General features: G+C 38.3%; 1 protein-coding gene across 3 annotated transcripts in view; it reads right to left on the bottom strand.

Moving 5' to 3' along the window:
- The window catches only part of LOC139130331 (E3 ubiquitin-protein ligase MYCBP2-like), a 688,708-nt gene that overhangs the window by 444,807 nt on the left and 215,901 nt on the right, over window positions 1-28,000 (bottom strand). For all 3 annotated transcript variants that reach the window (XM_070696083.1, XM_070696082.1, XM_070696081.1), the window contains exons 13-14: window positions 18,444-18,611; window positions 8,677-8,832 (exon numbers count right to left, since the gene is read on the bottom strand). In XM_070696083.1, the coding sequence (XP_070552184.1) occupies window positions 8,677-8,832; window positions 18,444-18,611 (324 nt within the window). The remainder of the gene's footprint in view (window positions 1-8,676; window positions 8,833-18,443; window positions 18,612-28,000) is intronic.

Raw genomic sequence — 28,000 nt, forward strand, 5'->3', positions numbered from 1 at the left:
TCTAAGCGGGTTCGCTTTGCGGAAGCAGTATATAACGATCTGAGTTCCAATTTTTACACTACAGTGTGAGTGTAGTATTCGAACAACTGAGATCATAATCTTACTGTAACACTGTTCCGAGTGGCCTGGGCATTTTTAATAATATACAATAAATTGACCCTATCAAAATTACTGTTTTTTACATTGCTTGGATATCGATATTTTTTCTATATTTTTTGTCTTTTGATTCTCCATTGGCGGCAGCACATGTACAGTTACAACCGTCAGGTGATCACCAGAATGTGCTTGTAGAGTTGTCGGGAAGTTGTTCAAAAAGCATTTTGTATTTAGCGGCTGCAGCTCGGGATTTTTCACGATAAACAACCCATTATACATTTCCTACATCTTTGAAACAGGGATTACGGTAATCTTTCTTGTGATGAAAATTTTGTGAACGTCTTTGCAATGTGTTCCCACCATGAGTGGAACTGATTCTTTGTTAGTAAAAATCGTCAGAAATGGTCCAGTGGCCATGATAAGATAGACTCGGGTGAAAAAATCATTGCGAGGAAGATAGAAAGAAATTCACATTGCGATATTTGCTGTCGTATTTCTCAACAGGAATAACCCATTTTTACGCATTGTGTATAAGAAGAGCAAGGTGTTCGGCAGTCAATTGCTTCTATCATAATAATCATGATCATGATTGCAGCTATTGGGCAAAAAGACAGCGGGCTCTTATAATCTCGCAAAATTATTGATATTATGTCTTTGTGTTGAAGATTTTCGATCGAAGGCAGCAGCTCAAATCAACAGCTGTGGTATATTGGGTGTTTATCACTGGACGCAGAACTACCTTGATATCAACATTACGTTCTATACCAATGTACGCCCCTGAAAGTTATAGAGTCAGCTGTGGCATCGGCAGTTACACATTGGTCGTAATCTTTTCTTATTCTGCCCCGTCTTTTGTACCGTCTAGAAATTTCAAAGCTAGAAATTTTTATCGTGACATATAACACAGTGACCTTGCACACTAATGATCATTCCACTGTTTCTGTTGGGGTTTGTTTGTTTTATCACCATTTGCCCCGTGGCCCCGGTAAAATCTTTTCCATACGATACACAGTTGAATTTTTAAAGGTAAATTTAGTATATTCCCAGTTTGTGGGGTAAAGTTGTCTGGAGTAAAAGGTTGAGTTGACACTGATAGAGTAGATGTCGGGCCCGGCACAGCTGTGTCATAATCTTCCAAATTGGCGCACAGAATAGTAATATTTCACGCTCAAAATACATTAGCGTTCTGGGAAGCGAGTGATCAAGCTGACGTTTCTTTGTTTGGACTCTGACAATGCTGGCGCCACGAAATACCAGCACAGTATCGACAACATGATCTCGCTCATTTAGACATTTGAAAGAATTACCCAGTGACTTATTTTTCTCATGGAGGTATTCTGCGTACTACCCCCATGTTCTATTGTGTTTCAACCAATCGTAATATTGAGCCGTTGTCATCATTTTAATTTATTCATGCCGTGGGTTTGAAACAAAAGCTTTTTGAAACAAAAGCAGTTCTTGAGTTATTAATTCTTGACCATTTTCACATTTTGTAAGCTCATTTGCATAATTTTGGCAATGCAGACTTCATTTGAACAAAATCCCATCTATAGCCCAGGATGCATCCACACACCAAATACCAAGCTGAAATGTGCAGCGGTTACATACTGTACGTACATACATACATACATACACACATACATACATACATACATACAGACGCCATCGACTTCAGCTTATACGATAAACTCACATTGGTATAACCAAATGTGAGCTAAAAATCCTACAATATCTTTTATGCACTTTAAGCACTTCATATATTACATCCATATTTTCATTCAAGGTCTTCCAGTTGTCTCCAGAATAACATTCAAAATCACACGTTTTATGTGATCCTCTGTTACTCACTACATGTTTGTCTGTAGCCAGATTTCTAACACCATGGACGTCTTTTTTAAACGTCCATGACAAAACAGTTACACGGACAAGATTAAGGGACTGAATATTGCACTTACAATACCGCGTCAGCAGAGCGTGCCTGCTGCGCAGAGAAATATGTTGATTTGAAAACTCAATTCATAATAAAGAGAAGCCCAAAAATATTAATACCACATATTTTCAAGAACAAAATTTGAAATTGCATCGACTTCTACTTCGACAAACGTACCAAACTTCGATAACTGCGCGGCGTCGGCCATGCATTGTGTCACCGTCCGGTGATTGTGTGGAGCACACTTGAACACACGCGACCTTTGAACCTAACTGTACGTACATAGCTGCTGTATTCAGATGATCATACGAATGATTATTTTAGCTCATGCAGTTCCTTTTTTATTTCATTTCATGGTGCCTTGAATATTGTAAAACGGGTCATGGGTTTTGAAACTGGATCAAGTGCAATTGTTTCTCAAAGTCAATCGAACGAATCCATGCAAGTTACGAATGCGTGACACGAGGTGACACACGTGGCTTCAACGTCATGTTGACGTACACAGATCTCGAAATGGCTAACTCGGACACACAGTGATCTGAACACGCGGCAGTACCATACATTTTTGCATCTGATTTTTGTCTCAACCAATCGTACGATTTCAGCCACTTCTGATCGAAATCACTTTTCCTGACCTTCAGATCCTTACCAGTGCTAGACATTGGTGGCAACGGCAGTTCAACCACTTGCCTATAGCTTTGACTGAGTGCCCGCTGGCAAAGATGCAACACTGAGCCTTTTATTCAGTATACTCCATGTTCGTTGTATAAAATGGCCGTTGTCTGTACGATCGGCAGCATAACACATTTCATGTTTTTTTAATTTAAGTTTCATCCATCTTAGCCGATGTTCATTTGCACTACGACCGGCCCATTTATTCTCCTCACAGACAAGCGCGACTCTGGGTGCTTTGCAGCCGATAACCCTGGCCTCACTGTGTGTCAAACACCTAAAGCATCGACATGAAAGGAGAACAGTCTAACCATTTCACACATTTTGGCGATGGAATTAACCTTTTAATCATCTGGCACATCATGTTATCGCCACATTAGAACCGTTTCACACTTGATATGCTCGCTGAAATAAAAGTGACAAAATCGCCGCCGAGAAACAATAGGTCTTCAGCCACATTTAAAGAGTATCAGCGGACATGAAACAGGATCTGCATGAAAAATAAACGATCGGGCAAAAAAATAAAGGATTGGGGAAAAAAATTAAGGATCGGGGCCGATCCTGTTAAATGGCCTGGGGAGTACACTGGAATTTGACTGTTGCTGAGAACCTAAAATGACAAGTCATCGCTGATGACAAAATCCCCGCTGGATTATGGTGTTTGAATTACAGTGATTGAATTGTATGCTTGGCAGCTTCATTACTGGAAAGAGGGGTGAATTTGTTACTGTTGGGAAATATATGATCCAATATGGCCACCCAGTGACCATATTGGATCACACTGCGGAACAAATTGACGTGCATATATATGCCATAGTACTTTATTTGTGTACCAACACTGAACAAAATCAGTTCAGGGATAGTTGTGTTATGGTTCAAAAATATGAAAAATTTGCAACAAAATGGCCCCCTGGCGGCCATATTGGATCTATCGTGAAATAAATTGACGTGCATATATACACCACAGTACTTTATCCTTGCACACAGTTTGAAAAAAATTGGCTCAAAGGTGACAGATAAATAGCTGCTGACGGACGGACGGACGGACGGACAAACGGGACCCAATCTATAAACACAATCTATAAAACAAGTAAGGCATTTTCAACAGGTTAGATCCATACATGTTTGGTCGGAACCTTACACAACAGGTTTGCACGATTGGCATGACAGAATTTGACTGCTGCTGAGAACCTAAAATGATAAACACATTAGACATTTTAGACAGGTTCGGTCTGTACATGTTTGGTCAACACCTTACCTGATAGAATTTAACTTGAGCCCAAAACTGATATACACATATGCATGTTGGACGTTTCAGACACGTTAGGTTCTTGCTAATCGGGCAAACCTATCAGGTACGTGAGAGGTCTGAAATCAGCAGTCTGCGCCCCTAAACTGCGCTAGTGCATTTCAATTTGCACTATCAATCTGCGCTCCTATTCTGCGCTATCAAACTGCGCTCCCATTCTGCGCTATCTATGGAATGTTGTAACTTTAGTTTTGTAGCTGCGACATTTACGAAACTAACGCGATATAAATCCGTGGCACTTTGCCACAGATTGATAAAGCTGCCAGCCATGCCACCAGATTGAAGGACATATTAGTGTCGAAGTATATTTGTATTTACTTGTAACTTTATAGCTGTCGGTTGCCTCCCACCATCATGCCATTGCCAACACTTTGCAACACTATTTTTCTAATATTAGAAAACTTTTCAGTATTTTCGTAATGTATTTTTAAAAACTTCGGCGAATGTCAGGATTGTCAGGATGACTGGTTATGAGTAACGTAAGATCGAATCTATTCCCGGTACAATCACGACATACATTCTGTGGACAGTGGATCTGACACAAAAGATATGTAAAGTACTATAGTAAAAATTTGATGATTTTCTTTCTCGTATAAGGAGGTCGGGAAGTGATCAAGTAGTTTAAAGCTCAAAGTCAAGTTCTGACTAAAATTATGTTAGTATCCCCATGGTTAGATGTTGCTGCTAGTCGACGGCGACTATTTCCCCGAGTCAAACTGCACAGCAGACTGAGTGGCAGGGCTGGCGACGCAACCCTGCAACATGGAATGGCACAAGTGGATACAAAATTATGTTTACGTTAGCATCAGCGCGGACATCTGTGCAAACAGGACGTCTGTTGTAGTTTTCCTACCCCAAGATGAAACAAACACATGTAACTCTTGACAACATAAAATGTTTGTTGTATTTTCTTATAATTAATAGCTTTTGCACCGCACTGCAAACCTGTCACCCTTTACGACGGGAGAGATTGACTCTTGTTATTTTTTCAAACTTTATTTACCCCCGATATATCTGTTCTTGTACCGATTTTAGCTGATGGTTTGCCATTTTAGTAATATTTCAGGAATTTCCCGGTACGATGTGACCAAACACTTTTCCCCAAAAGAAAGTCCTGGCAGTTTTCGTTTTGTTTTGGAGAGAATGTAGGACCGAATTATCGAGCAACGACAATCGTGGCATGTTGGTCAAGATCAAGTGTCGCAAGCGTCTTGTAAGCGTCTGGAAGTACATTTTCAGGTCACTTGAACTGGTTTACTTCCTTCCGGTATATAGGGCTAACCCCCCCCCCGTGCTCCGATCTATATCCGTCAGCCAAGCGTACATGCAGGATCTACCGATGTATGGTCGACTTTAAGTTGGAATAAGTTAAATTTAGTTCGAACTTATTTTAAATTCTCAGTCAGAACAGTAAGCTCATTCTAAAAGGCTTGGCTAGTAAAACATTGAAGGAGATCGTGCGCTACGTCATTACCGAATAGATGACCGAATATGTTGAATAAAATACGCGTGTCATCTTCCTTGAGTACGGGGACAGTTGATGAAGCCGTGTCAGTGTGAATATTGCATATTGCATGGAAAGTTTACATGCAGGATCTACCGATGTACGGTCGACTTTAAGTTGGAATAAGTTAAATTTAGTTCGAATTATTTTAAATCCTCAGTCAGAACAGTAAGCTCATTCAAAAAGGCTTGGCTAGTAAAACATTTGAAGGAGATCGTGCACTACGTCATTACCGAATAGATGACCGAATATGTTGAATAAAATACGCGTGTCATCTTCCTTGAGTACGGGGACAGTTGATGAAGCCGTGCAGTGTGAATATTGCATATTGCATGGAAAGTTTTCATATTTTCATCGACCGGTCATCCCTTAACGGCTAGTTTTATGCACATATTTGCACTTTAACGAGTTTTAACATTGAAAACCGCTAACCGTGGCCCACAGTTCAGCATGACAACACTTACCTCCTAGCTGTTCAGTGCACTCACAATCACATCGATTGTGTACCTGTCAGCTAGTGGCCGAGTGAAAGTCCAACCTTACTGAACCTGTATGTACACACCTATTTGATTTTCAGGGGACTGTCTACTGATTCTACAATATTTATATTTCATAAAATTGAATTTTCATCCACAATGCATCACATCCAAGTCAATGAATGAGCCGGACGGGGCGAGGGTTTGTAGAGCGACAGTGCCAGTCCAAGGGACGTAAATGTCGGGACTGTTTCAAACCATGGATACGTGGTTAAAGTTCCATTTGCTGTATCTTCTTGCGATTTTTCCGTTAGTTTTGATTGAAATGATCACTGGCTCATGTTGAATAGCCTGTCAAATAACAGAGAATCGCATATTATTCGGAAACATTACGTGCCCTACAACTAAATAACATGTGATTTTACAACGAAAATTTCAATTTTTGTCCGGACAGAAATACAAACTCTGTTGACACGCGGATTGCAATGTAGGAATTCTTCTGCACCTGCGCGAGCCATTTACAGCAATTTCAAAATAAATATTCATTACTTATGCCCGGCACTTACGTCGTAGTCCATTGTCCGAGCACGTTGCGTAGCCAGATGTCTGGCAATCCACGACGCAATGTTGTTTTGTGATCGCGGCGTCACCATATCTGCGTTCTCCCCAGCACGCTGAGCATGCCAGACGTCAACAAACAAATTCGGAAGGGCAACACGTTTGAACAAAAATTAGCAGTTTTATTTGGCTATAACATCACTAATCATGTTTGTTTCTTCGTAAAACAACATTTTGCAACAAATATGAGCCTCCAACATGGAATTTTCCGAGGTAAAAAATGGTCAAAAGTTACAAATAATGGCCCTTTAAGTAAAGTGGTTGTGTCGTTTCTATCACACTCATACATGTAGTTTACATGTTTGGAAAGTCAAAAAAGTACGTAGGTGTATGTCGAGAAGGCAGAATTTTGAAAGGTCAACTCTATCTCCACGTAGTTCTGGCAGCCATCAATGATACAGGACTCGCTACCAGGGTCCTAAATGCAGCTCCCTAAATGCGCCTGTAGCTCCATGTCTCGATCCGATGTCATATCAAAAAATCAAATGAAGGAAATAGTAAAATAATAATCGATGTAGTACGTTCTTTTGCTAGTTGGGTCATTTTCACAGCACATATGGTTCGGAGAAATAGAGAGCGCAAAACAGGGGCGCAGATTGATAGCGCAGAATGGGAGCGCAGTTTGATAGCGCAGAATGGGAGCGCAGTTTGATAGCGCAAATTGAAATGCGCTAGCGCAGTTTGGGGGCGCAGACTGCCGATTTCAAACCTCTCACATAGCTCAACCTATTGTGTAATATGCAGACCTATGTTTTCGGATCTAATGTGTCTAAAATGTCAAAGATGTATGTCATTTGAGGTTCTCAATTGCAGTCAAATTCTATAATGCCAATCGTGTACACCTATCATGTAATATACTGACCTAACGTGTACCGAGCTAACACATTAGGTGGGTAGTATGTAACATAATAGTTCTGAACGATTGGCATGATAGAAGTTTACTTATATTGAGGACCTAAAATGATATATACATCAGACATTTTAGACACCTGAGGTCCATACAAGTTTGGTCGGCACGTTACACAATAGGTTTACACGATTGGCGTGATAGAATTTGACTTATCTTGAGACCTAAAATGATATACACTTTAAACATTTTAGACACAATAGGTCAAAGTCTATCATGTCAATTGTGCAAACCTAACATTTTACATGCTAACCTAACACGTGCGGACCTAATGTGTCTAAAATGTCCAGCATGTGTGTCATTTTAGGTTCTCACCAAAGTCAAATTCTATCATGCCAATCGTGTAAACCTATCTTGTAATGTGCTGTCCTAGTGTGTACAGATCTAACATGTCTAAAATGTCTAACATGTTTATCATTTTAGGGTCTCACATATAGGTCAAATTCCATCATGCCAATTGTGCACACCTATTGTGTTATATGCCCACCTATCGTGTATGGATCTGATACATTAGGGGGTATGTTACATAATAGGTCTGCACAATTGGCATGATGGAATAGACCATGGTGTGAACTTAAAATGACATACACGTTAGACTTTTAGACACATTAGGTCATACACGTTAGGTCGGCATATTTCACGATAGGTTTGCACGTTTGACATTTTAGAGTTTGAGCTATAGTCAGACCCTAAATGATATAGGCCTACACATTTGATATTTCTGGGCCATTAGCTTTGACCTAATATGTCAAACATGCACAACTAAAATGTAAAAATGTCTAAAATGAAAAAATCTTGACTTCTGGCCATGGATGTAGAAGCCATAATGACAATAAAGGAGGCAATTCAACCAATACTCTTTATCTTCTAACGATCTTTATTAAAATATACCGACGTTTCGGCAACATATAAGTTGCCTTCTTCAGGGTAAAAGCTGACAAATAAAAGTGAACACATACAAAAGTAAAAGTCAGGCTGGTAAAAAGTAAACTGAAGGTAATAAAGATCGTTAGAAGACAAAGAGTACTGGTTCAACTGCCTCCTTGATAAAATTATCTATGCCATGATCCTGGTGTGTTCCCGCACTCTACGTGTTGCTTTAATGGTTGTAGTTGGAATGACTCTTTTTAGAACACTCTCCATAATGACAGTCACTATACTCACCTTCTTTCTGAGGTGGCAAACCAAAATCTCTGCCACATTGACCTTTATTATTGATTCCAAAGGTGTAGACATCGCCACTGCTCGTAAGAATAGCACCATGAGCCTTTCCAAGGGAAATGTTCTTAACATGGCAGTCTTGTACCTCAGTGACCAATCCTTTACAAATGAGATTACAAAAAAGGGAAAAATGGCAATTTATCCTGAATGCATGATAAACAAGAAATAGAATTACTGCAGTTTAATGGTTAGAGTGAAATGGTCAGTAAGAGACCTGACATTGTCTATTTCTTGGCTCTTTGAGCAAGAAACTGCACTTTCCATGTTTCTCACATGAATCTGATACTGATAGTTCTTCTCATCAAACAACTTTGTGCAGTTTTTTCTAACAAAATATCGGAGGCCTGTGTTAGCGCTGGGTTTGGAAAGCTGTTAGCCACTGTGGCGAATAGTTTCAAATTTTATTAGCCACAGACAAATTTTATTAGCCACACATTTTTACGAAAACAAAGCTTTCTATAATGCTATTATCACCAGTGTCGGTTGCATGCACAAGAATAAACTATCAACACATCAACCTTGTATCCAATTGCCTTCATTGTAACACTGCGAATTGCATGATTCTGGACCGCGATGCAAATTGACAGCAATCTGGGACGTTGAGACCACGATTAAAATGAACTGCAACACGCAAGGTTGAGCTCGCGATGCAAATCAACAGCATGACAGCAACACTGAATGTTCGGACTGCGATTAAAATAGAAGTTTGTTACACGTAATTACGTTCAATCAGTACATGTAGTGTCTTTGTCAGTTATACAAGACGTCGCGTACATGTGGCACTGACGTTCGGAACGTCATCAAACGACACTTCTACGTGTAGTCATAATTACGTGAAGTAATTCTTAGATTTTCTTGATGATTTCCGGGAATTTTGACAGGAAATCTCGTTAAGTATGAGTATCATTGTAAATAGCAAGCATCTTTGATATCAGAAAATTCTGTAGAGTTCACCGGTACAAGACGTACGTGCTATGATTTCCTGACATAAATGAAATGTTGTCGTCTAATTCAATTTTTTTATCTGAAGCTGTCACAAAGATTTCCGTAAACCACATAAATAACTGTATTACAGAAAATCAGTAAATTTAATGCGAGGATACAATGAGCTTGAATAGTCCTCATCTAGAGAAATTAATTGTTTCTTAAAACTTAGACAAATTTCGTATGTTTCTGAAAAAAACAATACTGCAAAATCAACCAAAAACATAGGGCCAAAGTCCCTGAAGCTACTATAGACATGGATACAAAATTAAGTATATCCTGACTGTATGAAATTATCTCACTTAGGTCATCCTAGGGACATGTAAACCAAATATTAAAGCTGTCTGACCAGCGGTTTTGAAAAAACAAGCGACTCAACAGTTGACAGAGCTCTGCTGTATTATGTAGAGAATAACCTTTTGTGACACATGTATTGATGAAGAAGGTGGATATCTTTGATAGCTCATTTCAGGATGGCCTGACAAAAAATGGAAAAAAATTCTGTAAAAATACAGATTTGCATATTTCATCAGACTATATTAGTCTATAAAATCAAATAAACGAGAGTTAATTACATTCTAATTACATGTAAAGTAAACAAGACTTGCTTCAATCAAGATTTACGTCATAAAAAAACAGCATATCTTGAGCTGATTATCTTTTAATATCAGTATTTTCATCCTATTAACCTAGCACACTTTAACTTTCAAATTAACATTGTAAGTAAGTTCTGTTGAATAAGTTGAGACTGTACGTACTCAGAGAAAGCACACTGAAGAGACAAATGTTTGAAACGTAAGAAGTTCAAGGTCATCAAAAGCATTATAAGGAATCATGTTACACTTTCAATGCACTGTTTACACAGATTGCATAATTGCTATAAATAGCACATGAGGAATCTTACAGCCCAGCTTTACCATAAAAACCCTATCACTTTGACCACTCTTTTAATTGACCACTCTATTTTTTTCCTCAAAAGGTAATCTTATTTTATCCTTACCAAGTCAACCATAAATGGAATTAGAACTTTCTCCATCTCTATTTATTTGACCACTCTATCATGACAAACTATTATGAGCAATTTCTTTTAGATAACATAAATGGTGGTTCAGAATATATCAAAGTTGGGATCAGGAAAGTTGCCTTTATATGTTTTAATCCTCCACTGTCAAAAAAAGTTGAACTTTCTGATAATTCTACACTAAAATTATTTTGGCTTTCATGATTTCCTAATTAATTCAATTATTTAAAATCATATTAATTATTTTTTTCTGGGTGAATTGATAGGGTTTATACAGTACAAGAATTACATACAATGTAAGTCAAATTTTGACCAAAAATGACAAAAAAATTCCTTAACAAGTCATCGTTGATGACACAGTCCCCACTTGTTAATCGGTATTTTGATTACAGGTCCTCACAGAGGATAGAGTCCTCTTCATTAGGTCTGTGATAAAAATACTTTTGAATGAATTTGCTTGATACATGTCTGAGTTATGGTTCAGGACATGAAAAAAATCGTAACAAAATGGCCGCACAGCGGCCATATTGGATCGCATCACAAAACAAATTGATGTGCATAGCTATGACATTGGTCGATGTCCTTGTACCAACTTTGAATAAAATTGGTCAAAACATGCGGATATGCCTGAGAAATGGCTCTGTACATGAAAAAATCGTAATAAAATGGCCGCCTGGCGGCCATATTGGATCGTATCACAAAACAAATTGACGTGCATATGTATGACATAGATCAATGTCCTTGTACCAATTTTGAATAAAATCGGTTGAGATATGCCTGAGTTATGGCTCTGTACATGAAAAATCGTAATAAAATGGCTGCACAGCGGCCATTATGGATCATATCACAAAACAAATTGCCGTGCACAGCTATGACATTTGTCAATAAGCTTGTACCAACTTTGAATAAAATCGGTTGAAACGTGCCAGAGTTATGGCTCTGTACATGAAAAAATCATAATAAAATGGCCGCCTGGCGGCCATATTGGATCGTATCACAAAACAAATTGACATGCATATTTATGACATTGGTCCATGTCCTTGTACCAACTCTGAATAAAATCGGTCAAAACATGCCTGAGTAATGGCTCTGTACATGAAAAAATTGTAAAAAATGGCCGCCTGGCGGCCATATTGGATTGTATCACAAAACAAATTGACATGCATATCTATGACATTGGTCAATGTCCTTGCACCAACTCTGAATAAAATCGGTCAAAACATGCCTGAGTAATGGCTCTGTACATGAAAAAATCGTAACAAAATGGCCGCCTGGCGGCCATATTGGATCGTATCACAAAACAAATTGATGTGCATATCTATGACATTGGTCAATGTCCTTGTACCAACTCTGAATAAAATCGGTCGAAACATGCCTGAGTAATGGCTCTGTACATGAAAAAATCGTAATAAAATGGCCGCCTGGCGGCCATATTGGATCGTATCACAAAACAAATTGACGTGCATCTGTATGACATTGGTCAATGTCCTTGTACCAGCTTTGAATACAATCGGTTGGAACATGCCAGGGAAAGACACTTATTTTTTATCCACTTGCCCTTCGGGCAAGTGGGGGGTTCAGTTCACTTGCCCGAATTGGAAAACCACTTGCCCAGTATAATTTACATGTTTGAAAAAAGCTAAAACATTGGTTTTTTATTTCACTCACTTTATTTTGAAAATTATGTTATCATGAGAAAATGTCAGACATTCTCATAGGGTTCTCTTCACACTTCTAAGCGTGCTGGATGGCTCATTTATATTCCATTAATTACTAAAGCCCCATTACCTGTATCTTTTAGCATTCTTTATGTGATTTTACTTCTGAACTAAAACAAGTTTTTGGGAATTTGCTCTTTGAGGGGTTGGAATACAAGTATTGTTAACTGCCCAGTGAGACTGCATGTGCAATTTTGAACAAGAAAAATAATAAATATGTGCCCAAACGTAAAATGGCACCCCATGCAAATATAGCAAAACCAGTGTACACCGTGCATATATGCATTTGAATATTCACGGAAACAACAGAGTAGTCCAATGTAATGCATAGTGTTGAATGTTTTCAACTGGGACATGCTTTGTTTTCTTTTTAGTATGGTGGGAAATCATAATAACGGTTAAAATGTAAATTTACTTGTCCAATTTTTCACTAAAGAATGTTTTGTAAAGCAGTAAAAGACTATAAGCTTATCCTGTAAATGGGTAGAATTTAAAGAAAACCAGAGAAAATAGGAAGCCTTTTTAGGTCAACAAATTTCAAGATTTACAGCTAGTGGGGCTTTCATATTCATAGAAAAAATTCTAACAGTTCATATGTTTGTATGTTTACTTTCTTGGGGCTTAATGTACAAATAATAACAGCCATTTCAATTGTACCTTCAAGGTCTTTTTGCTTTTAAAAGTTTTAACTTATCTATACAGAAAGAAAAAATCTGTAGCTATAAAGGAATGTTTTGAAGCTTCTGAAAAATAATGTACTTCTTTGTCATCTTTTTACTGCGCTTGTATCATACACCAGCCCTATAAAGTTTGAATTGCCATTGCACTACACCAGTATCCTATGTTTTTCTAATAACCTAGGTGGTCTTATTATTGCTCATGCGCAGACTAAATAGAATTAAAACCAACAACCTAAGGCGTCGGTGTTTTTCAATGTGTGTAAAAGCTGAATTTCTCGATGTCAAACTCGCTCCAATTGCTTCTTGACAGTCATTTTAGAATGGGAAAATTCACAAACAGAGAGGTTGGTCACCACGGACAAGTAACTTTGGCTTATTGACCTGAAAATTAAGTCAGTGTTTGTTGAAAATTCAAAGACTTGACCCGTTGACACCAAATATTGCTCATGACTTCATTGCATGCGGTCTTGCCACTCACTGTCCCTCAACAAGTTAACATTGAAGAGTACGTTTTAGTAAAAGTCCAATTTTATGTGGTGATTTTTAACCACTGGACTTTTTTTTACATTATTATAAAAGTTCATACAAAGCACAAAAACCGCTGTGTGTTTCTCTTTTTTACCATATCGACACATTGTGAGACACCGTAACTTCACAGTCAATGCAATGAACTTTGGTGAACGTACGTTCCACCAGCTGAACAGCTTTTTCATATGCAAAATCAGCGTACGGTAATTTACGGGTACCGGTGTATTGTTTGAACTGGATTTTATTGACAGCGATTATTATATATATGATTCTTTTCGTCAACTCTTCATGCAATTTTATGAAAAATCTTATGGAAATGTTCACAATGACATAATATGATTATTTTTGTTGTTTAAGTCCGTGTTCCCTCACCAGAAAATCGCTCTCGTGCATTAGATTTCTAGGTAATTATTTTTTCACTTGTCCCGTCGGGCAAGTGGCATCGGAGGTTCACTTGCCCGAACGCGACTTTCACTTGCCCCGGGCAATCGGACAACCCTTAGTGTCTTTCCCTGCGCATGCTGAGTTATGGCTCTGTACATGAAAAAATCGTAATAAAATGGCCGCCTGGCGGCCATATTGGATCGTATCACAAAACAAATTGACGTGCATCTGTATGACATATGAAGTAATCCTTGTACCAAGTTTGAATGAAATCGCTCCAGGCATCTCTGAGATATCTGCGTGAACGGACGCACGCACGCACGCACGCACGCACGCACGCACGCACGCACGCACGGACATGACCAAACCTATAAGTCCCCCCGGACGGTGTCCGTGGGGACTAAAAATACACATTTGCATATTTCATCACAATTTGAACAAATCTAAGTTGGGTTATCCCTAGGGACCTGTATACCAAATAACAAAGCTGTCTGACCAGCGGTTATGAAGAAGAAGATTTTTTACCAAAAACACCTTTTTTGGCATTAATTTGCCTATTTTCAACAATATCAAAAAATTAAAGAAATTAGTTTCTCAAAATCATATTTTTCATCTAGATAACAAATATCAAATCAGTAAGTACTGCGGTTCTCAAGATATTTGAGTGGACGGACGCCTCACAAACAAACAAACAAACATACATACATACATACATACATACATACATACATACATACATACACACACACACACACACACACACACACACACACACACACACACACACACACACACACACATACACACATACATACATACATACATACATACATACAGACTGACGCCGGACGGATACCCATCCCAATAGCTTCTATAGACTATAGTCTATAGTAGCTAAAAATCACAACTGAGCACGGATACGCGTACGCCACTGTGTGCCTTCAGACGTACACGTAATTAGGTTTAACTAAACCTCTAATGAACAACAACACGGAACGTCGAGACCAGCGATGCAAATCGACAGCAACACGGAATGCGTCGTTGGGATGGCAATTTACATGTAAATGACATCAATACGGAACCATGAGGACCGCGATGCAAATGGACCGCCATTAAAATAAGACCGCGATTAAAATGAACAAAACGGAACATCTAGACCGCGATGCAAATAAATTTCAACACCGAAAGTAGACTCTCCACAGTCGCTGTGCCTTGTTTTGTGCGCGCCCACGGTGGGCCTCGAAGGCTACGCTCAGCTGTGAGCACGCGCTGCCAGACAAAGCGACTGTCAGTTCTTGCAAATATATGAATATTCATAATGGTAGTGACGTCAAAAGAAACACCTATCTAACTTGGCGGAGAGAATATATACTAGTAGCTGGTAGACCTATATTATTACGCGGTATGTTTTTACTTTTCATTTTTAATTTTATTTGACCATGGTACTTGTCATTTGTTTTTGATTAACGTGATTAACGGATGTGTGGAGTTTTATAAAGTACCCGGATCAGGCAGAAATCCGACCGGTCGCTTGCAAGAACGTCCAGACCCCGGGATTCGCGTCGCGTCTCCGAAGGACGCGCGCATGTTCCAACAGGGAAGAACGCGAATCGCAGGGTCTCTGCCAGACTACACCGAAAGTTGTGACCGCGATTTTAAATGCCTATGTCTGCTGTAGCAAAAGTTTCCATTCTCGCGAGTGTTCACTTTGCGTACTGTACACTAGACAAAATAACGTCAAATTTATCGCGAGACTAGGGCTCAATGGTTCTACTCCGGAATAAAAAGGACGCGATGCGTTTTACACACTCAGTACGCCCAAATAATCACGTGATGCCGGTACAAACAAGCGCACATGTGTACGAACACGTATGGAAATACACATACGTCTGTGCGCGTTTGCGCACATGGCCTTGTTTGTACCGTGGTCGATTCGAATTCCGGGTTTGGCCTATTGCGTCTGCCTATATTTTCAATTCTCGCGATAGTCATTTATGTGCATGCTGTACACTATACATATTAACGTCAAATCTCTCGCGAGACTTGGCTCGATTACAATTGCGTACGCCGGAGAGAACAATACGGAAGTGGATATGGTTTTTTCGCAAATCGCCGAAAGAGAAGCGCAGATCAACAAAAGATTGACAAAAACCCACGATTTTGCTTATTTTGCGGAATTTTTTAAACAAAAATCACTTTCGCCACTGTGGAGAATTAGGATCGATTTTTGTTCGCAACTTCCGATTTCAATTCGCATTTGCCAACGTGGCGAATGGGCAGCGCGAACACAGGTAATCCACATTCCAGATTTACTGGTGTTCAACAAAAACGTAAGGACTACATCTACTCCCTCTACTTTACAGTTTATCTTCATTTCATGCTATTTAAGAGCCAACCAAAAACACATCTTAATGACAAACTAAGACTTATTTATTCTACATTCCACTCTCCATTAGAAAATGATTTTGAACAATTGTTGATATTTACTTTACACATGTGGTATGAATTATTACACTACACCATAATGGCTTGAAGAATAAAAGTAAAGATTCTTTTTTGTAAAACATGATGAAACTAACAAACTTTGGCAACTAAACAGTAGGTTATCTGCAGGCAAATACCCTTTACCCTGATATTTCAAATCAAATACTGGTGAATATCATTTCATTCAGCAAAGGAATAAAAATACAAATCTTAAATGAAATCACTTTGATGTTTTAATTTCACCCTGACACTAAATATCACAGAAACTGAAGTGGTTGTACTGACAAATTTTTAATGATCTTAAATTTATTGCAAGATAGACTGATGCTTTTGACATTTCGTAGACAACAACTAAGGCAATAATCCAAGTTAGTCTGTACTGAATGATCAAAAACTGTAAATAACAAGTCATCGTTGATGACACAGTCCCCACTTGTTAATGGGTACTTTGATTACAGGTCCTCAGAGAGGATAGAGTCCTCTTCATTAGGTCTGTGATAAAAATACTTTTGAATGAATTCGCTTGATACATGTCTGAGTTGTAGTTCAGGACATGAAAAATCGTAATAAAATGGCCACACAGTGGCCATATTGGATCCTATCACAAAACAAATAAATGTGCATATGTATGACATTGGTCAATCTATTTGTACTAACTTTGAATAAATTCGCGTGATACATGTCTGAGTTATGGTTCTGGACATGAAAAAATGTAATAAAATGGCCACACGGCAGCCATATTGGATCGTATCACAAAACAAATCAATGTGCATGTGCATGACATAGGTCAATGTCCTTGTACCAAGTTTGAATAAAATCGATTGAGTTACGCCTGAGTTATGGCTCTGTACATGAAAAAATCGTAACAAAATGGCCGCACAGCAGCCATATTGGATTGTATCACAAAACAAATTGATGTGCATAGCTATGACATAGGTCGATGTCCTTGTACCAAGTTTGAATAAAATCGATTGAGTTACGCCTGAGTTATGGCTCTGTACATGAAAAAATCGTAATAAAATGGCCGCACAGCAGCCATATTGGATGGTATCACAAAAAAATTGACGTGCATATCTATGACATTGGTTAATGTCCTTGTACCAACTTTGAAAAAAATCAGTCGAAACATGCCTGAGTTATGGCTCTGTACATGAAAAAAATCGTAATAAAATGGCCGTCTGGCAGCCATATTGAATCGTATCACAAAAGAAATCAATGTGCATCTGTATGACATATGAAGTAATCCTTGTACCAAGTTTGAATGAAATCGCTCCAGGCATCTCTGAGATATCTGCGTGAACGGACGGACGGACGGACGCACACACGCACGCACAGACATGACCAAATCTATAAGTCCCCCCGGACGTTGTCTGTGGGGACTAATAATCTGCATGATGTTACAAATATTTCTACCTTCACAAAAATGTGAAAAAAATCAATTCAAGTACCGTAATCTTATTGTGCCTAGAAATCAAATAGCAGGGAAACTAGAATGGGCTTTCTAAAACATATCTATATCTTAAAAATTTCAAATCCTGCAATACCATATTTAGTCATCCATATTGAATACTAAATTAAATGTATAATTTTTGAATATATCTCATTACGGGAAGGCTCCATTAACTTAGGAATACCCTACTTCCCTACTTAGTTATCAGAGGATCAATTTCACAGACCTGCCTTTCCTACAATGGCACTACAATGGCACCAGCTGGATTAGATAAACATAACAATGGAACATTCACACCTTGGGGATTAAAAGTCTTCTGTTTGTCACCCGAGTTGGTCAATTAAGGGCTCGGGTTTCAGGTACCATGCAAGTTAATGCAGTCTTCCCCTAATGTGAATAAAACTAAAATTGAGAATAACTATGTTGTTATACAAAAAATGTGATAAAAAATAAATCTTTACCTGATGCCTGGTCTGCATACGTATTATCTTTACCAAACAGATACAACTCTCCCTGTTTGCTTACAAAAGCACTACTACCGTTGTTACAAGCTGCACTGACAATGATCTTGCCATCAAATTTGGGTATTTTCTTTGGTTTACAGGGTTTTGGTACTCTTCTACCCTTCACTGAAAAAGAAAATTAGTTTTCAGCAATATCTTGTTTTTCTTGTTTTGAACACAGTATATCTTCAATACAGTCATCTTTAATTGTGCTGAGAATGTTTCCATTAGGATTATACAGGAATTGACAAAAATACTGCAATTATAGGGTGTCGCTACAATTAAATCAGAATTGGTATATACCAGTATGGGTACCAAAGATCAACAATAAATGTTGTTTCTATCTATTCAGTGCAGGAAAATTCTACGTTGATGTTATGACAATGATTTCTGTACAGTACAACCAGAAAAACAACAAGAAATATTTAAACCAGAAAAACAAGAATGACAAAAGTAATTAAGGTCTGAAACTTTAGGTACTTGAGGTCAACTTTAGCAACATGCACAGCAGAAAGGCAGCTAGCCCCTCTTAGTTTGAGTATAGACGGTCTTCCCCCCCCCCCTATACTGTCTATGGTTTGAGCAGGTCTGTTAATATGTAACAGTTCATAAACAATGACAGGAAATGACTAAAGGTCAGTAGAATTTGCCTGTTTCAAGTCACTGGCATGCCATCACTCCTGCACATTTGCAGGATTTCCCTTTTTCTTACCTAATTTGCACATTTTTGACACTGACGTGTTCATTTGAACAAATTCACATCTCAACCCCTGCATCTACCTGTACATCAAATACTGAGATGGTAGCTTTGGCAGTATGGGAGCCTTTGTGTGTGACGGAAATACATCCGCACATACATACCCACATACATACAGACATACAGACGCCACCGACTCATCATATAAGCTCTTTTTGGTATTTATGTACAAAACCAAATATGAGCTAAAAAAAGTACAGTATATATTGTGTTTTGTTGTATAAATTGGCAATGAGTGTCAAAGAACACAAACTACCTTCCACACTCTTGGACAGCAATACGGGGAGGCAACACAAGGATTTCATATGTCCAGAAATCGCCCCATTTTGCCACAATATGTTGATACACCTCAAAGCCATAGGCAAATGATACCAAACAACAGATATGTGTAACTTTACATTACAGAAAAAAAGCAACATACAAAGTTCACTGTCAATATCCTACTGGAACATATCTTTGTTGTTTCAATACACTAGTAGTTGATAGTCAACAGTTCATAAAGGTGAAGGATTGCTGATTTGCCAAAATAACCAATTTTTTGAGATAGCAGCTATTCTGCAATTTTTTCAGTGGCTCTGAACATCTTTGCAACTCACCTGTTCAAGCTATTAGCCACTTCTATTATTAGCCACTCTTAGCCTTAGCTAACTGTTGGCTTGCTACCATCTATTCTGTTATTAGCCACTCTAAGCCTTAGCTAACTGTTGGCTTGCTACCATCTATTCTGTTATCAGCCACTCTTAGCCTTAGCTAACTGTTGGCTTGCTACCATCTATTCCGTTATTAGCCAATATTAGCTTTAGCTAACTGTTGGCTTGCTACCATCTATTCTGTTATTAGCCACTCTTAGCCTTAGCTAACTGTTGGCTTGCTACCATCTATTCTGTTATCAGCCACTCTTAGCCTTAGCTAACTGTTGGCTTGCTACCATCTATTCCGTTATTAGCCAATATTAGCTTTAGCTAGCTGTTGGCTTGCTACCATCTATTCTGTTATTAGCCACTCTTACTTAGCCTTAGCTATAGCTGTTGGCTTGCTACCATCTATTCTGTTATCAGCCACTCTTAGCCTTAGCTATAGCTGTTGGCTTGCTACCATCTATTCTGTCATCAGCCACTCTTGGCCTTAGCTATAGCTGTTGGCTTGCTATCATATATTCTATTATTAGCCACTCTTGGCCTTAGTTAGCTGTTGGTTTGCTATCATCTATTCTGTTATTAGCCACTCTTGACCTTAATTAGCTGTTGGCTTGCTATCATCTGTTCTGTTATTAGCCACTCTTGGCCTTAGCTATAGCTGTTGGCTTGCTATCATATATTCTATTATTAGCCACTCATGGCCTTAGTTCGCTAATGGCTTGCTATCATCTATTCTGTTATTAGCCACTCTTGGCCTTAATTAGCTGTTGGCTTGCTATCATCTATTCTGTTATTAGCCACTCTTGGCCTTAGCTCGCTGTTGGCTTGCTATCATCTATTCTGTCATTAGCCACTCTTGGCCTTAGCTGTTGGCTTGCTATCATCTATTCTATTCTTTTACAGTTGTGTGAACTGTATTCTCTCTTACTGAACTTTATAGAAGCTGTTATTGACTTTTCAATAATATTTTATCTTTTATTACAAACAGTCACTCCTCTACCATCAAATATCTTTTACTGAGATGTTCATAATTGTATTCCTTTACTGACTATCTGTTACGATACTTAAAAACATCTAAAAACATAACATTGTACAGCTTATAATTTGTGCATTGAACTAACAATTGACAATTTTATGTCACATTATGTATTCAAGTAATCTAGACAAACAAGTAACTGATGTCTATTTTAATAAATTATTTATACCAGATTTTTCCACCACTTAAACCACAATAATCTCCTTGAAACCATATCAGACATTCCTCAGCATCCAAGACATCCCTATTAAAGTTTCAATATGGATCAGAATTGACCTTCATATTTCAAAGATTAAACTTTAAAGAAAAATCCGTAACAATTTCATTTGCAGATTCGACTATTAACAGGAACATGGGGATGACTCTAATTTGAGTAAATTGATTTAATTAACGAATAAATTGCTGTTTTGGTACATACTGTTTGCGAGAGTATAGCACAGATTTTGAAACATCATTTTTATTATTTGAATATGTACACATGGGTATTTGGTGCATGGTAACGGTTTACGAAATCGCAACATCGAGTCGATATGTCTAGCCTTCCCACGGGCAAGCAGTCAGGAAGGTCTCTGCCCACGCCCTGGGTCTCTGCTGACTGATTCAGCCTAGTAACATTGGAGGAAATCAGACAAAAAATGTTGGCAAAATAAATATTGTTTGGTCAGATCGAAAGATGGAACCAGAAAGAGAGTGACAAGCGACTACTGCACCACGTCGAGGAGGCAGATTGTGTCTACACAGTTTCTCCAAAAAACACCAAGGTTGGAAACGTAAAAGTCAAAACCAGCCCATAAAAGGCAGAAATCCCATCCGACAACACCACAGCGATGGACCCACAGCTACTGAGTAATATGCTTTTCCCCACCAAGCCATTGGCCGAATGCTTGAGGGCGGGTGCAAAAGCACAGGAGAATTTTTTTAGATGCACTGACAACAGCTGAAGGGGCTGCCGGCAGTCTGCGTTGATATAGGGCCCATCGAGGTTTTTAATCGAGTGGTACTTGCAAGAAGTTGAATTATAGACCCTCAAAAAAAAGGTCTGTTGAATCTGCCAGTGCAGTGTCACTAATGACATTGATTTGCTACCCCAGCCATTTCACTTGTCCCAGTGTAATCTCATTGATATCCTGAGCAAGTATTTCAGACGTTAAATGCGATTTTGATGACTACTCAATCAAAAGTTTTAAGTCCATTTCTGATTGGAGTTAAGAGACAAACTCAAAACTTGATATGTGGCAAGTGCAAACGTAATTCAAAGTGGCGTATATAACAGCAGTTCCGTGTGATGATCAACTTCGCTAGCCAGCGGTGTTTCCTTGGGCAAGGACCCTAGTCCCGTAATATGCAACGCTGACCTACCAACACCGTGCGGACCCAACGATATGTAATGTGAACCGGGCCATAGTCCCTCCGCAAGGAAATAATTGATTATTCAATAGAGCTAACAAATTACTTAGATCAATTTGGCATTCATTGATAACATCAGGTCAAATAGGCATTTTTTTTGAAACAAAGAAAAACTGCTGTCTCCATCATCAATGGTTTCATTTACGATGTGTCGACGCGCTGACATGGCCATGCAAGACCAGACTGAGGGGCAAGACAGTTGCCAATCTTCTGCAGTGGTGGATGACACTGAACTGGGTAAAGCTGTCAAATAAATATAGCGAGCAGATACCTCACCGTTTAATATGAAAAATGTAACAACATGCAACGGGCAGAGAATAGCAAAAACATTGTCAGGCACACAGTGAACACAACCAGAATGGTGTACGTGGTCTGGACGCTCGATCAAACGTACACAGTAGGTACATACGGTGAGGCGCTGATGTATAGGTGAGAAAAATCAATCACACGATCATTTGTAGAGCTGTACTTTATCATATCAATATACGTATATTTCCGAAACATTATGATGCTACCAAAATTAGCCAAGCGCAAAATTTACAATGAATTATTCATTATATATGAATATGTCAAGGTCTGTTATTGCGTCTACATCGCCCTTCCAACGTGCACTCTTTGGAGACATCATCAATCTTGGTGGTACTTGTCACGTGCACAGCAGAAAACGCCAATTTTTTTTTGAAGGTTTGTTTACAAAACAGCTTTTCTAGGTGGCAACAACGTATCAAAATGAACGTGTTTGTGTGCCGGGATTGATGAGAAGCTTAGCTAAGAAGAGTACTTCAACGCAGTATGGTCTATTTGCTTTACTGTTACGAAAAAAAATCGACAAATTTGACCCATATTGCAACTTTAATTAGCTTTACAAGAATGAATGACACAACTGCACTCTTCTTGAAAGTTTACTTGCACTGCATTATCACAGACCTGGGAGCTTATATGGAGCTTTTAATTATTGTATTAATTGTGGCATGTCGGCTAAAGCCCCGAATAACGATCTGGAATTTATGAATAAATATTTGTAAAAGTAGGGATGTTGATAACATAATGTCATTATCATCACTTCACGTGACTATTTCAAAACTTGTTCTTCGTGTGAAATTTCATGTCTGAAACATGTCCTCTTTAATTTGTTACACCATCAAGGTTCTTTTGCATACCTTTTATCATGCGACTTTGTCAGTTTTATCACTTCAACTATGCCATTGCTAAAGCACGATTTCCATTTCCTATTTCTATCCCTCCTGCACAATCTTTGTGTCGCTAACTCTTTTTTAAAAACAAGGTGTTTGTTCACAGCCACACAGAGACATGAATATAACTTCTCTGAACAACAATGTCTTAACTTAAATGTATTAGCTTCTCTGAACAACAAGTAATTGTAATTGACATAGTCCCCATCTATAATTTAGATGATTTGATTAAATTTAACTGAATTGCATTAAAACATAGGGCCAATGTCCCTGCAGCTACAATAGATATGGATACAAAATTAAGTATATCCTCAACTGTATGAAATTATCTCATTAAGATCATCCTAGCGGCCTGTACATCAAATAATATTATATAGGGCTCCGTCCTTGGTGTCGCGCCAGGGGTTATTAGATTAGAAATGTTATCTGTATTGATTCATAATTAGTAATAGTAAAGGATAAAATACAATTAATTGTTACTTGCTATATACATTTGTACGACAACTATGCTCACTTTACCCTCTGATGAAAACAGTTCATGTACATGATACCCTGCAGGATCTTCTGTATAATGTTTAAAATTGTTGGACATAATAATTGGCAATTTCTATCATGAGATCTCAGTATTGTGTTAAACAAGGGTCGTATTGTGCCATCATTACCGTTGCAAGAGAAACTGCACTGCCCAAATTCCACTTGCAAGCTGAAAACTGGCAATTTTCCATCTAGTTATTGACACAGACGGCGCTTTCCAAAATTCAATCCCAGCATTCTTTGCATATGTCCCCGTTTATATGCACGACAGTTTTCTCTCTTTTTCTGTTTTTTAGGTGTGATAGTTACTATATTTTGTATCGGTGACATGTTGGATAAAAACACTAACTGGCTATATAAAAGAGATATATTTTATTCATGGCGTGTTATAAAATAACACTTTGCACGTTTCGTATTTATTTACGAACACTCAAAAAAAAATGGCAGTGCCCATTTAAGTCAGGTACACTTCCGGTTACTCGCAGAGTATATTATGAATCTGCGCATGCGTAGTCACTAAGCCGCTGGTGCGACTATTACAGCTGTCTGAGCAGCGGTTTTGAAAAAACAAGCGACCTAACAGTCGTTATGTTGAGCATAACTTTTTGTGACACACGTGTTGATGACGAAAGTGGATATCTTTGATAGCTCATTTCAGGACAGCCTGACCAAAAATGGCAAAATAAGCTGCAAAAATACAAAATTGAACATTTCATCATAATTTCAATACATTACTGTAACATTAATTAAAGTAGTGACTCAGGTTCATTGGTTAATTTTAGCGATTTTGTGATTATTTCATATTCTGAACCCCTGAAATATGATCTTTATATTAGAGAAAACTGTGAGGTAACATTGTACTGGGAAATGTCTGAAATTTGAGTGAAAACATGGCCTTCTAACCACTGCAGGAGGTATTATTTTCTTTTTGTTTTAACGGTCCGGATTACTGTTAGCATTATCGTTATACCTTAAAGGAGATTATGTAAATTTTTACGCACTATGTTGCGCATGCGCGCACGTCTTCACAAGAGACGCTATTCCGACATGGCTGATGACAGCCGGCAGAATAAGCGGTTTAGACGTAAACGGGGGCCAAAGAGACTCTATTTAATCTTCACTGGAAAATACCCCGGTATGGTTCTAAAACAGCAGCCCATATTTTGGACTTAGTTTTTAAATTGTCAATCCGACACTGTTATCAGTCTAGAGCACAGCAACGTATGCGAAACGTTGCTTCACGATCGGTGCCGGTCTATTTCTATCTGTGGTCAAGAGAGTGTCGCTGGGTGTCGCGACACGTCGCCGTTTCAGTTTTACAATCAGTGAATCTGTCGAGTATCGCCTCAGTCGTTTACATGACGAATCGCTTTTATGTGTAACTGAAGTTGATTTTGGTTTCATAAACGGGACCATAATAATAGTACATGTCACAGTCAAAAGCGAAATAGCGCACGAAAAACCCGGTATCATTCCTGATGGTAAGCAAAAAGACTGCAGCAGATCACATGTGAAAACTACAAAAACATGTGCGCCTTAAGCTTACTTGCATTCCTTGAACTTCTCAACTACAGAATTTTATAGAGCATTGAGAGTTGGTCGTCTCATCTTCGAAAGCAAGCAAGCACGTGACGTCCTGTACTATAGGCACAAAAATCGGCGCTAAAATGAACTTGACAACCATTTCACACTTGGTACGTGCATAAATTACGGGCTATGAGACCGGAAGTCGAGCGCTTGCAAGCAAGCGAACGCGCGTCAGCAGAACGCGGACCTGTAAACCATTCCGGCTGTATTTTTTTAAAACTTGTGTAGTCTTGTAACCAGACTCTAACCATTACCAAACAGTGTACAGTTAATATAATAATAAGTTAGATACGTATTTGACAAACAGATTATGCCCTGAATTATCTTTATAGTGTTTATTGTGTAAATAGTACCCACCACTTACGCTGACCAGCCTCACGTTTCTACGCACAATTTTAATCATTTTTAGGCGAACTAGTGTTCAGGACTTGTCTGAAATTCTCCAATCTGATGCCGAATATTTAACCTAGACCCAGATCGAATGAATTTTTTTTAAACGCACAAAAATCTGACTTTTTCGGCGATTTTGTTTGAAAAATGGGACGTTTACACAAATCGTCGATTTTCTCAGTTCCGATTGTTGCCATGTATGCGCACCTTCAAATGAGTGTAAGTCGGCGACGCGTGGGCGGATTTCCCCAATTCTTTGCATGCTAACACTTCATGATTAAACCTGAAAAACCGTGTTTTAGATTTTTGATAAACCCCCCTGAAGGAACGATAACTTGACAAACGTGAACAAAAGCCGTTAATTTATGCAAAAATCCGACAGTTCACACTTTGAAGGCTCACTGTGCAGAAACAAAAGCGAATTTCAAAAATCCAAAACACGGTTTTTCCCCCAGTATATCCAGCTGTCTAGTGCCGTTAACAGATCACTTTGTGGTGCTGCCAATTCTTACTTATACTTTTTTAAGTGAAAAAACTCAAAATCACACGTTTTTGACTTAAACAAACATGCGAATGCATGTTTTGACAACTAAATAAAATTTTTACCTTCTTCAAATATAGACCTAACAGAAAATGTACCACATGTTGGGTGTGAGACCCCGTTTTTTATGTGAAACTTTTGATTGAAAATATGTGTCCACGAACCTTAAGATAAAGCCTAGGAACCTCTATACTGAATATCAAAGCTATCAGATGTGTAACATTTCAGAAACAAAGATTTTGACCAAAAATGGCAAAAATTGACCCCAGAAACAAAACATGGGGCCCGGGGGCACCGACGTCCTTTGTACCTCCTTACTGTTTATTATTTGCCATAAATGTGAAATTTGGCAAAAAGTCAAATTGTTTGGACATAAATGAAAGTTATTTGAACTGGTTGGTTACTGCTCCAGCATAAGTTCAAGTGTGGATTCTAAGTATGATATGTGTGAAAGTGAATTAAGAATAACAGATGGACTCAATAGGATCAACAATATCTAAAACAGGAAACGGTGAACTTATATAATACAGAAGGGGAGAAAACTTAGCCACAAACTATTGTAATATAATGGACAATGGCTACTCTAAACCAAATTACTTAAACTGGATTGTTGGCATTGATTACACATGTATTTATTGTCCATCAAATAGAAAATAAATTTGGGCCATTGACTAAAAAACATTTGCTTGTTACACTCACCACACTTGTATATAGTATTTGGAGTGTACACCTATCTACAATACAATGATAAAAAGTTTGGACTCTGTAGGTCAACAGTGCATCTTTAATGTATGAGACTAAATAAGCTTACCCCTCAAGTATGTATAGGCCAAAAACAGTATTTAATTTTGAATTATGTAGTGCAGGGAAGGACATACAATATGGTGAAAAGCAAACTAAATATAAAAACTGAATATACAATTATATGGAAATGTTGTTTTACAGTCATGAGTATCTGGTGTGTGCTGAGAGACAAATATTAAAATTGGACAGTATCATCCTGACCACAGTTTGTCTGACTGGTTATTTCCTTCTGATTTTCTGACTCGGTGATAGGTACAAAATATTATGCTATTCACGATAGTTATACAACATAGCTTGCATTTTGTTTACAGTAGAACTGAGTTTTACATGTAAGATAACTTTCTCGTAAACTGTAAATTCTGGCTTCTGGCAGCACAAACGTCGCAATACTACATTTTTTGATATGATATGGAGTGACTTGCACACATATGCAATATGCAGTAGACAGTCGATATTCATTAAAGAGTCTACTACATTCAAGCAAAGTGATGTTGACAACTACATGCATGCCAGTGCACGATTTCAAAGTGGCCAGGAGGAAATTCTAATGGTCTTTTAGTGGAAATATAGGTATTAAATGACAGTGAAACAAACAACATTAGTTATCGTGACCTTGCTAAAGTGTAAT

This window comes from Ptychodera flava, chromosome 4, assembly GCF_041260155.1.
Source record: "Ptychodera flava strain L36383 chromosome 4, AS_Pfla_20210202, whole genome shotgun sequence".
In the NCBI taxonomy this organism is placed as follows: domain Eukaryota; kingdom Metazoa; phylum Hemichordata; class Enteropneusta; family Ptychoderidae; genus Ptychodera; species Ptychodera flava.